Genomic DNA, 12,478 nt, shown 5'->3' with positions numbered 1-12,478 from the left:
GCTGTGCTACAACTAGACAGTCAACAGAAAATAAACAGATTTGCATCTGATTATCTTGCCGTGTTATTGACTGACTCCCCCTCCCCTCGTTGCAGAGCAAACTGAACCCACTGAATGTGACCCCTGCGATCCAGGCCGTGGACATGGACAGGAACATACAGCCCCCGTCAAACAGACCCAACATTCTTTACTACATCCTAGTTGGTAGGTGCATCACGTATCCTGATTGATTGTGCGCATTTAATGTGCTTTGGGTCGGTCGTCAACCATGACTTGACTTCTGAATTTTCATTTCGGTGTCCTCGACGTTATCATAAAGTGCAGTGAATCCAAATCTTTGAATGTTCTTTTTTTTTTGTTGCAGGTCATCCAGTAGCATACCGAGAGTATTTCTCCCTGAACAGAACCACTGCAGAGCTGCGTGTTCTGCAGCCTATCAGCAGGGACTTGTACCAACGTTTCACACTCATCATCAAGGTAAAAAAACTCAATCCCAATCAGTGCTTGCCTTTTTTAAAAGGACTTCGCCTATTCTGATGTCAAGATTTACTGTGTGATTTTGATGGAAACTAAACCCACTACGAAACAAACTTTTGACCGCAATGTACTTGTGATGTATTGTTTATTTTGTACACATACTCTTCATGCATACAGAGAAATTGAAGAATGTTTGGTCACAAAATTGGTTTACAATAATAGACAAGTCAAAAAATCGATTGGCCAAAACGTATATAAACGTTACATTTACTAAACCGAATGGAGCTTGTTTGTCTTTGGTTCAGCCCAATCCAAAACACTGATTATTATAAGCAAAGATTCTTCTCAATCTGAGCTTTTATTTTTTATTTGCTAGTGCCAAATCAAGTTTGTACTTTTCTCTATAACTTAAACATCCACACTTTTCAGCTCCACCTAGATAACCTGAAGGCCATTAACCTTATCTTTAGCTGCTTTGGAGATCTGGGGTGAAAAATATGTTATGATTTATGGACTTAGCAGGAGGATAGCCTTCTAGTCTCTCATGAATCCTAATTTGGAGCCGAGTCAGGGATTGCCTCGGTGCTGCTGGTGGAGAGCAGCAGTGCAGATGAATTTTCCATCCACCCGTCACTAACCTCTACACACCTCTAAGCACTGTGTAACAGGCTGTTTACCGGAATAGCTGTGGAGTAAAAAGATGAGAGGAACAGCTGATTTTCACCAGAGGAAGAAGGCAAGAGGAGATTGATCATATAGAGAGAGTTTTTGCATGTCTCCGAAAGGGTTGTGCATAGCTAGGGGAAGGGAAACAGTTCAAAGAGCAAAACAAAACGAAGATCGAGAGAGATATGTGTATGGTGTCTAGTACTGGAGGAGTCTTATCTACCTTAGTCATAGAGAGGGGGAGAGGAACCGTTGCTCAAGGACTCCAAGGGGCAGGAAAGTGAGAATTAGAATTTGGTATCTTGAGAGTTCTGCTGCACAGCATCTGGTGTACATAGCTAATGCTTTAAAAGACTTCAAAACATATATGGGATGGGGTGAGCTGCAGCACCTCAAGCATATTTTAAAAAAAATAGCTGTTTAACTTCCAAAGTCATGATTGATCCTGATAGGGCTATTTCCACTGGGATTACATGGACGAAATGAAGACAAGTGACAAAGGCAGATGGAGAGAAATAGCGTGGTTTAATAGAAACAAGGAAGCAAAGAAATGCAGTATGGCGCTCTAAGGCAATGGAGTCAGGACAGCAGAATTAAGACTGATAAACAGTGACTTTGGGAAGCAGTGAATCTCCTGCAGGCTTGTGTAGCTGTGGAGCGCAGGTCATTTAGCACTGCCTCACAGAAATAAGGACATCGCTAAAGAGCTGAATCACCAGGGAACACAGTAATCTCACACCCCGTATTTTCTCTCTCGGACGGAAAATGTTTTTGTTAATGCTGAGAAATAGCGAGAACATCGAGGCACACACACTTTGTCTGTCAATGACACCACTTGTCCCTCAGGTGTTTGTGTGAGCAGATTGGATCTTTGGGTCCTTGCAGTGTGGGTGTTCTTTATCATCAGATAAGAAAGGAAGGTAGAAGATGATTGGTGAAGATTGCCTGGCATTTTCATTGCGATGCCAATAAAAACATGAGCTGTAGTGAAACTCAACTTGATGTGCCAAAAACGGCGGAGCAGGATTTTGCAATAGAAAAGACAAACAATACAAATAACAGCAATCTTCTGAGTAGTTTTGGACCCAGCATTTTTTCCATTTAGCTGTAGAAACAAATTATTCTGTTACAATCGTCACTCTGCAACACAAGCCCAGTGAAATTGAGCTAATGTGCAGAATTAGTTCCAGGTCATGGCTTAAACTGATGTCGCCTCACACCCCCTCTCCATCTGTATTTTCAAAGCCTCAATGTTTCTGAAGCATCCCAGTGTGGGAGTCAATAGCAACATATGTGCCTCGGAGGGAAAAAATGTGCAGTGACAGCCTGACCACACTTCTTTCACTAAGCTGGTGTAAGACACAACTCAGGTTAAAGAACAGCTCTGTTATGTTTCGGTACAGTTTGATAGTTAGGACAACACACATTTTGATTTGTGGTAATTAGATGTGTTTCTTAAGCATTCGTAACTTGCAACTGTGCAACAACATGAAGAATAAGAGATGTTTATCTTCTGGTAGGTGAGCAGTATGCGACACACACAAGCTAGTTTTGGATGCAGGTGTGTCAACAACTGTGTGCATAAACTGTGTTGTAACATTGTTGTATCAAATTGCACTGCATGTTTCAGTATTCGGTAATATATGAATTTTATGTAGTAGGATTTGTTTTTATTATTGCTAGTTTTCTCAACAACTGACTTGAACCTTATTCAGCAATTGTTGTTAACATTAAAATGAATCCCATCTTGCAATATGACATTTAAATGAGTTGTTTTCCGTGGCTCAATAAACATGAGGAAGAGATGTTGACTGGGATTGTGTCATACCAAACAGTTCCACATTTTATTTCAAGCTTTCAGGCAAAACAGAGTACATAATCAGACAGTTTTAAGCTCAGTTGAGTAAGCACTAATGGAGACAGCCATGTTTACTAGTTAATTGGTCAATTTCTGGCACTGACTTAGTGAGAAGCGGACCCATTGACCCTGCTTTTTATCAATGGTCACCAATTTGACGGAGTAGTTAGAGCCACTAATTACTGCCTCTCCCCGTCAAATGATGGTATTTGCGTTAAGTGCTCTAGTAATTACTAAGGTCTAATTCTAAATGGACCCCTGATTGCATTTAATAAATGTAGCTTTTTGTAATTGAAATGACACTTTTTGTCCTTATGTCTGCATAACAGTTGGGACAGCATAACTCTTGAGTGTGTTACTTTAATCATACAACTCATTATTAGTACTTCTTAATACATTTCTAGCAGACTGGTTATCAGTTATTTGACTCACTCTTGTCTTTTTTCGTATAATTTCAGGCTGAACAGGACAACGGTCACCCCCTCCCGGCCTATGCTGACCTCATTATCGAAATCCTGGATGAGAACAACCAGGCACCGTATTTCCAGTTTGCCACCTATCAGGGCTATGTGAGTGAGTCCTCCCCAGTGGGAACGACTATCTCCGCCAGTGCCAACCTCACCGCGCCCCTGGGAATCATCGCTCTGGATAATGACATTGAGGAGGTAGAAAGCAAGAACCTTTACAAGGCACCCTGCACTTAACACATGCCCACCCATAAATGTGTGCATTCAAATACAAAGCACATGTGGTGCATTTGATTATATATTGTTTACAAGTTCATATTTATTTCACATTCATGACTCATTTTCCTGCTGTATTTTTCTCCTTGTTTTAGCTGGATCCTGGTGATACACCTGTAGGTAAAGGGGGTTGCTCTTAGATGCAATGGCACACACTCACACACATAGAAACATACAGAGTGTAATAGGGATGTCCCGAACATGTTTCTTTGCACTTAATCCCCCACTTTAGTCCATTAAAAAATAACTGTTGTAGTATTATATTCATATCTTTTGATACAGAGGTGAATCCAATATTTATGTTTTCTTGCATTATACAGCTGCTCTGTGAACTCTAAACAGCTTAAAGCAGGCCTCCATTTAAGTCAATAAAGTCAATTCAATTAAAGGATTTCAATACTCAAAAACTCTCCGTTCTTAGAATATTTAATGTTACAGCCTCTTGCAGTGCGTGCGTGGTATAATTTACTTCAAGATACTTTCTGTTAATTTCCACCTCAAACAAAATGCTCGCTGTAAAACACATCTGTTTTGTCTTGTTTGTTTGGTCTTCGCTGCGGCATATTGTCATTGTTCCACTAACTAACACATACAGAAGAAGACGAGTTAACTTCCGGATCACCTATTTCTCCTCATCTTCACACACTGCCTGGGAGTCTCACGCTTATGTAGTTAATCTTAAATCTTGGATCAATGAACAAAGTAATGTCGATAAGCTCCTAGTGCTATATTTAGCTTCCAAGTAGCCAAGGGCTTCTGACTTTATTGCTTGCGAACATGTGTCTTTGTCTGTGTTCTCGTCCTTTTCAACAAGAGTTGATGTTCTTGGAAGATGCAGAACTAGCTTCAGGTATGACATCCTTACATGCGCTACAACAGAGAGGGCATGTGTAAAATCCTGGAGAGGACACAGGGACATGTTAATTGATTCGACACTGTACATCCTGACAAGTTGGTCACAGTTGCTTCGTTGACTCTCTTCAGACCGTGCCTGAGACGAGGCTTTGCTCTGCTCCTACACCCTCCCAATCATCCTCTGCCCTGAACTCCATCTTGTTGGAAACCCTGTAATTGTGTGAGTGCTCTGTGAGTGCTCTGGCAGATTTAATTATTGCTGTTTCTCACTCAGTGTGGCCTTCTCACAAAAACTGTGCAAGAAATAGCCTGTTTACAAAATCCTGTTGCCCTATTAAGTGTTGCATCGTCTTTCCGAGCAATTTCTGATAAAGAAAACATAAAGCAATTCAAACAAAACACTGAGGACGAGCAGAAATTACTGAACAGAGAGCTGCAATTATCAATCACATGATGCAGCCTTTGGCCGCCACTGAAGCCTGGTGCATTGATTTAGTTCCTCAGCATTGGTTACATTTGATCCATTATCAGTTGTGATGCACACTCTACACCCGTCTTCTTTCAGGCTCCAGCTGCACTTTCTTAGTCCATGGGCAATACTCTCTCTGTGTGGTCAACAGGATAGTATGATGTTTTAATGAAACAATTTAAACCCTGGATCACAAGCAGTGAACACTGTGTATCCTACATCACAGGTTTGTAATTAGCTAACCACATGTTTCAAATTGCAACTTGAAATCGATGAATAATTAGTCCTACGCCTCTGCTACAGAAAGTGGTTCGTTACAGTGTTTTTAAAGGGGAAACACTTGTAGCTTACCTTGAGCTCAATACGTTTTATAAACAAAATACTATAAGTGGATAGTACACTAATCCATGAAGAAGAAAGTCTTGTATAAACTTGATCCCTGCTCTTAAACTAACTCGAGACATCCCTAGATTTATTTGATACATCATTTCGCACAAAGTAAAAACAAACTGATAACACTAATCTGCTGCTGGAGACATCCCAACTATTACATGTTTAGCTTTCCATTGTTTCTGCCAAATGTCCACAGCAGAAATGATTTGTTTTGTATTAATATTTCAAAATAATGAAAATCATAGGATTAAATGCAATGCAAGTCTCTAGATGCACTGACTCTTTATTCTAATGGGAGTGTTTTTGTTTGCAGTGTTTTGCTGTGCAGTGTTCTTCTTCTTTCTATGCAGATGGGTGTTTGTTGCTGTGGTTTCTGCTATATCTTCAGTCAGAATTGATGGAATTATTCTCTTTGAATACCAACTTCAAAATATTTTTCATTGATTGTTGTGTGTGTAGTTGGTGGAAGGGGGTGTTTTGACATATTTGTTTGACACATTTAACAAACTGTGTGTTTGTGTGGGTGCACTTTGCTGTGTGTGTGTGTGTGTGTCTTCACCAAACCACAGCGGAGAATGCTTTAAATGTTCTTCATATCCTAACTGCACTGATAGATTATGTTTGAATGGGTGGATACACACTGTCTCAAAACACACACAGACCAAAACAAATGACTACTACCTTTAGTTAATCTTTCACAAAACCCTTTATTCCGTGTTCGGAGAAGATTAACAAATCATAGTGGAGTGGAAGCAGAGATAACAAAATCAATAAGCCACCCAGTCCCGATGTTTACCAAACTCTCTTAAGAGGACTCATTGATGGACGGGAATCGAAGCCGACTAGCAGCAATGGCCCACAATGGACTCGAGGTCTATTTGTAACACAATCAAACCACATCAGTGATGAGGCATCTTTGGATAAATGGAACTTTATTTATAATGTTTTCAATCTTATTTAGTACCTGGATGCCCTAAACAAAAGCTATTAAACCAATACCTTTTAACGACTGCTTAATGTGGTCGATATATTTCCCTAAAAAGCATCAGAGGCTGTAATGCTTGTAAGTTGTTTTAGCAGAAGTGATTTCCTCTCTTTCTTGATACTATCGTGTATCAAAACATTGGTTTCTTGTTCCCCTCCTCAGCTCCTTCTCCGCTGTTTTCTTAAGATAGATGAGGGACCTGCAGGAGATTACTTTTTCAACTCTTGACGGATCAAAACGTACTGATAGGTTTTCCCATCCCCACAGCTGCGGCCTTGAAAAACAAAGGTGATGAAATACTCATGTCACCATGGTACTTGTTTCTTTCTGTATATATTTTTGTTGGAAGACAAAAGACCCCTTGATGAGATTACCCTGGATGACTACACCACGATCTTCAGCCTGACCCCAACTGGGATAATCCGCTACCTGAGTTGATCAACCTGTGGATCGGGAGCAGCAGATGGTCTATACTTTCACGGTAGGCCTCAGACTCAGTGGTCTCTATCCACAAGACAGCACTCACGCCCTTTGACCTACATCTCCTATTCTGTGTTTAGAAATAGAACTCACAGGTTAGGTTTATACCAAGAGGCACCCGTAGACACAAAGCTGGCCTGACACTTTTGCAACAATATGACCTTTATCAACAGTAAAGTACAACAGTCTGTTCACTTGTTTTACTGACTGCTATTCAAATATGAACCTAAGAATATTCAACATCTGTCTCATGTTAATCTCTATATACAGTTAATAGATATACATATATGTGCATATAGTTAGACTTATCACTAGCAACTTAAAGTTTACAATGCAAAGAATAAAAAAACTGCAAATAGCACTGGCAAAAAAGTAAACACGATCCATGCAAATAAATATGCTAATAATATAGAAGACACAAACAAGTTTGTCAGATCACAAAACATTTAAAACTGATTAATACTGAAACCATTTGTGAAATATTTCTACACACGAATGCACTATATTCTGAATGAGTATGATACTATTAGAGTTATATGTTGTTTGTTTAGGGTTACCATGTTAATAATCACTGGTGCCTTGCCAGATTGTTTTACCCATGGAACAAAGTTCTGTTCTTGTAGGCATTTCTCTTTTTGATTGACTTCTTGCTATGTACTGGACATACAGTATATATACATACTATTTAGTGTAACATTTAGAGAAAATAAAATCCTTTTGGATTTAAGCGTTCAAAGTTATCAACCTATTCCTTTGAAGAGACATATTGAGAGTGTAAGGAAAACTTCTGTTATCAATGCTGAGCCAATGCTCGTGAAAGGACTGGAAGCTGGATTCGCCTTAGTCAAACATTGACATTTATTGAAAGTATATTACGGCCGGAGAATTCACAAGGTATATGCACAACTTATTTGTGGGACACCAGGCAAACTCTGAAGACAAAGGAGCCAGGAACACATCTATACATGAGAAGAGGAGGGCCCTAAAACACGCGGGTTTTCCTTTAATGCAAGCCAGATAGAGAGACAAAGACTCGTTGCATTGCAAACCCACATGAGCCAAGCTTCTCCCCCACAGGAAATCAGATGACCTCTTGACCTGTGTCTTCCTGAGAAGTTACACACAGGATCACATTACAGGCAGGAATATATGCGGTTTACCAAAAAGCATAACTTTGTGATTAACATTTTTACAGAACGACTGAGGACCTCTAAGTACACAGATCGGATTAAAATATCCTCTCACAGAGAGTACATTTTGAGGGAACGCTCTAATCTTTTAATATATGACATGGTTCAGTCTCACTGAACTCTGCCGCTACTTTCATGTTCCATTAGGATTCTGGAGTGTGTTACTTATAATCTTGATAACGTTTTATTAATCTTCTTAATGTATGGTGTTTTTAGTGGGTTTACAGCCTGGTTTACCATAGTGACTTGTTTCTGCGCTGCTCAGAGGGATGGCAGCATCTTGGGAAATAGATTAGCCCCCTCCCCAGAGGTATTCTTGTGGATTAGAGAGCATTGGCAAACCAGCAGTGAGATCTGTGGGAACGGTTCCCTGGACAGTGAGGGAGTTTCTGAACGGGGATGATTCGGATCACTGTAGATTGAGATATAATGCTAGGTTTGTTTGGGTTGGTTTTTACATCAATGGAATGTTCTATGTGAGAAGAATGTGTGGACGGATAATCTGCAACTATTTTGACAACACACTTTTAATGCAAAAAGAGGCAGAATGTGCTGTTTTCAGCCCGTCAAATGTAATAATTGTAACCTCACCCTGTGTGAATAAAGTTGATGTTTGTTAATCTATTAAATATTTCAATTGTAGTCCAGTATACTGCAGGTTTGTCTCTTATTGGGTTTCTTTTTCATGAGGAATAAAGAATCTCTGGATCCACATTAGAGTGTGCATCACAATATGCATCACTTGCAGTGGTGACAGTTCAATACAGCTCCTTAGAAGGACTTCTGCATTCAATGTCAGATGTAAGGGAAATATTCTATTCCAGGATAATCAGCAGGATCGTCCTCTCCATCTCTCATCCTCCACATCAGTGTTTCAATACAAAATAAATATGACGTACATTGCCTGGTGAATATTGAAGTGGTGGTTGTTGAAACATGTTTCTATGTTGGCCCATAATGCATCATGAATATATCCTATTATATTATACATATTTTTTTGCTAACTGTTGTTATGTGAAATACTGTGTGTTGCAGGCTGACTGATAACATTTGGTAGGCTGCTTATTAAATGCTTTATAAACCATGTCAGAAATCATAGTTTACATTAAGTGGTAAACTAAGGAACACACACTATGTATAAACTTCAATGGTTCAATATTGTGTTTTAAATAGAAAATAATATATATTTATTTATCGTTTACCAGGGTGGAAATGTGTTTTTGTAAGGAATGTGAGCAGTGATTGTTCTATATTTAGCAATAATAATAAACAGTTCAGGAAAGTTTGATAATATAATAATATACTGAAGATTTTTGCATTACATTTTGGCCTCAAAAAATTGTGAAACTGGATACCGGTCGATACCTATAGTACACTTGGATCAGAGTTTTTAATATTTTCATAAATAAGAACTGAATTGTTGTAGTCGTCCCTCTATCTGATTCTGTTTCTCTTCTATTTATCAGTAAAGATGTCCTACTAAGACCTACTGCACTTGACCGTGTAACTCTGACCTAATAGTATTCTCCTCAGTTTAACACATATCATGTTGTGCAAAATGCAGGTGACCTTCTGTCCAGCTGCTGATATCCTGCTTTCTCTGCGTTTGGCTGCAGAAATATCCAAACTGACATTTCACAACCTGCCTTTGTATCTAAATCTAACATACAACTAGTCCAATTCACGAGTACATAAATCAACACAATGTATTAAATCACGTTTCATTCTCTAATAATACAAGTTATGCATTGCTTTATGTTGTCTTGCTTAAAGCTTGTTAACATGATTGTAATTAGACATAGTACAGAGGCTTTGAAAGCATTTGCTTTTCTGAAGATAATGTTGTCTATGAGATTTTCAAAGAGAAGAATCTTGTTTTGCGTAAAGAAGCATCACATCAATGTATAATTACGCTTTGTATCCTGGACTGGAGGGAGAGTGTACACCCAGATCGAATTTAGATAATATCAGCCCTTCATTGTTTATTATTTGTGTCGGTTCTTACTATTTGTGTGAGTGAGGAAGAGAGAGATAAGGAACAAGTTTACATTTGTTCCGCGTATATGTGCATAGATGTGTCAGCACATGTGTGTAATTTGGAGTGTCTTCACATAGATCTGTGAGACTCAGTTTCTGGCCTTCTCCCTTCATACGATTGGCTAAGGAAAGAGAGACGGTTTGTAAGGAGAGAAAGAAGCTTCTGTTCTGGAAATGTATAGCTCTGCTACTAAAGGAATCTTCCTGATGTACATCAAAACCATTTTAGGGCCTGAGTTCAAATTCTGGAGGAAAACCAATGTCCCATATTATTTTGCTGCTTCCTGCCACAGTTGTTTAGATTTCTCTCTCTTCACACTTGATGTATTGTTCTCAGTCCATTTTCTCCGTCTCTGCCAAGTAGATCAGAGCTGCCAAGGGCTTATATAACCATTCAGGTTGCTCAGTTTGCAAACTGTCCTTTAGTCAAGCTTTATACAAGCCCTCTTATCTTATCTCTTTAAAGGCATTTCCAACGTTAAGGAAATGCAAGATGAACATACTGAATACAAAGGCAAAGTGTAAGTGACTTAATGACGGTGGAAAAAAAACCTTGGGTTGTCTTTTCAAAGCAAAACAGTCCTGAAAGCATAAGCTTGAATATAAATAAATCAGTCCTCAGATTTATTTCCCAAATATACAGACTTTGTTTACTACAATACTACAATACTACAATATACGTATGTATTTATATTTATTTTGTCTACAGATGGTGTCATCGGATGGCGTCCAGCAGAGTACCCCGGTCACTGTGAACATCCCTGGTCATTGATGCCAATGACAACACGCCCACGTTTCCCGAGGTCTCCTACAGCGTTGAAGTCTTCACAGACATGCAACCCGGGGAGACGGTTCTACAGGTAATCATTTCAACAATCCTTTGTTGAATTTCTCCCTCTCTTCTCCTCTTTTGCTCTGGCACTGTGCTTTACGCCTCCATCTTTGTCCCGTTGTAAAGAATCTCTCACACTCCCGTTCTTTCATGCTCAATGTTAAAAATATAAGCACCGCAATCCAGTGCATTGTGTTGACAGGCGACCTCCTGGAACAGTTCCCTTCCTCTCCCTTGCAGTCATCACAGATAAGTCCAAGGTGAATGTGTCTCTCTGTCCACATGCCTGGGAAACCTTTTATCCAGCAGATCAGCTGCCTGTGATGGCTGAAGATAACAACATTATAACAGTAGGCATTACTGATGGCCGTTAATCAATCCTTCCCCTTGCTTAAAAAGGATTTTGCAACCAAGATGTAATTTCATATTTTTGAATACATTAATGGATTTGGAATATTGTTTATGTTATTTAATTAAAGCACTTTAAAGGTCATGCATGTCCCTTTACCCTTTTGTTTAATTACATTACATGTATGTACATGTTTTATCCAAAGTGACTTACATACTCAATACTGTGGACAATCCCCACAGGAGCAATTTGGGGTGAAGTGTCTTACCCAGGGACACAACGACATGCTGACTGCAGTGGGGTTTGAACCTGTGTGACCCCCTGATCCGAACACCAACACACTAGTCCACTGTGCCACACGCCTCCATACATGCACATATACCCATACTAATACCAACTAAAAGCAATCTCATATGCACAGGACATGTGTCAGGATGTGCATACTGTATGTATTTGTACTGTATATGCACTCACAGCCTCTAAAAATGTAAATGTAACCCCTGCTATATCTGTATTTATGTTGGAAGGTTTCATCATTTTATTGTCCTTTATTTGGTAGTCAGTGCATGATCTTTTCTTTTTTCAGTTGATCTGTCCTCTAAGCAAAACCTCTCTAAGAAAATGTCAGACGCAGAAAAGGTCAAGTTTAATCTGCCTTAAAAATCAGCCATTTCGCCCTCCTTGAAATGAGGCCAGGGGTCACAGAGTGTTGGGAACGACCGCTTAACTGATTTTTATAAGCCGTTTATGAGAGCCTCAGGCCCCGGGAGAATGCTGCCGCTTATTTGATGCTACAGCTTTTGCTCCAATGTCAGGAGCATGAGAAGAGGAGGTCTGGGCAGCTCGGATTAAAGTTTCAAGGCCTTAAAGATATAAAGCCAACTGCATCATGATGGTTCATAATTAAAAGCAGCGGGGTGCCTTCAATAATTGACTTGGAAGTAAATTGTGTCTACCTAATTCATTTGATAACAAACTATGCCAGATATTATATATATTTAAATTGTGCTTTTTTTCTTTTCATCTTCAATACTCTGGTAGCACTTCAAATCAGTCCGAACCCCCTGCTGAGAATTGCTGAGGTTCAGTGAGGAATTTGCTGGCAGCTATAACACACCGAAATATCAAAACAAAATTATGTTTG

The 12,478-nt window shown here is 39.4% G+C and overlaps 1 protein-coding gene across 1 annotated transcript in view; it reads left to right on the top strand.

The window, feature by feature from the left end:
- The window catches only part of LOC117560761 (protocadherin-15-like), a 281,857-nt gene that overhangs the window by 168,652 nt on the left and 100,727 nt on the right, over positions 1-12,478 (top strand). The window contains 8 exon segments of the mRNA XM_034237763.1: positions 96-204; positions 365-477; positions 3,460-3,666; positions 6,796-6,817; positions 6,820-6,877; positions 6,879-6,927; positions 10,863-10,916; positions 10,918-11,013. Coding sequence (XP_034093654.1) covers positions 96-204; positions 365-477; positions 3,460-3,666; positions 6,796-6,817; positions 6,820-6,877; positions 6,879-6,927; positions 10,863-10,916; positions 10,918-11,013 — 708 coding nt within the window.

This window comes from Gymnodraco acuticeps, unplaced genomic scaffold (assembly GCF_902827175.1).
Source record: "Gymnodraco acuticeps unplaced genomic scaffold, fGymAcu1.1, whole genome shotgun sequence".
NCBI classification, from domain to species: Eukaryota; Metazoa; Chordata; class Actinopteri; order Perciformes; family Bathydraconidae; genus Gymnodraco; species Gymnodraco acuticeps.
This window is presented reverse-complemented; position numbering and strand designations above follow the sequence as displayed.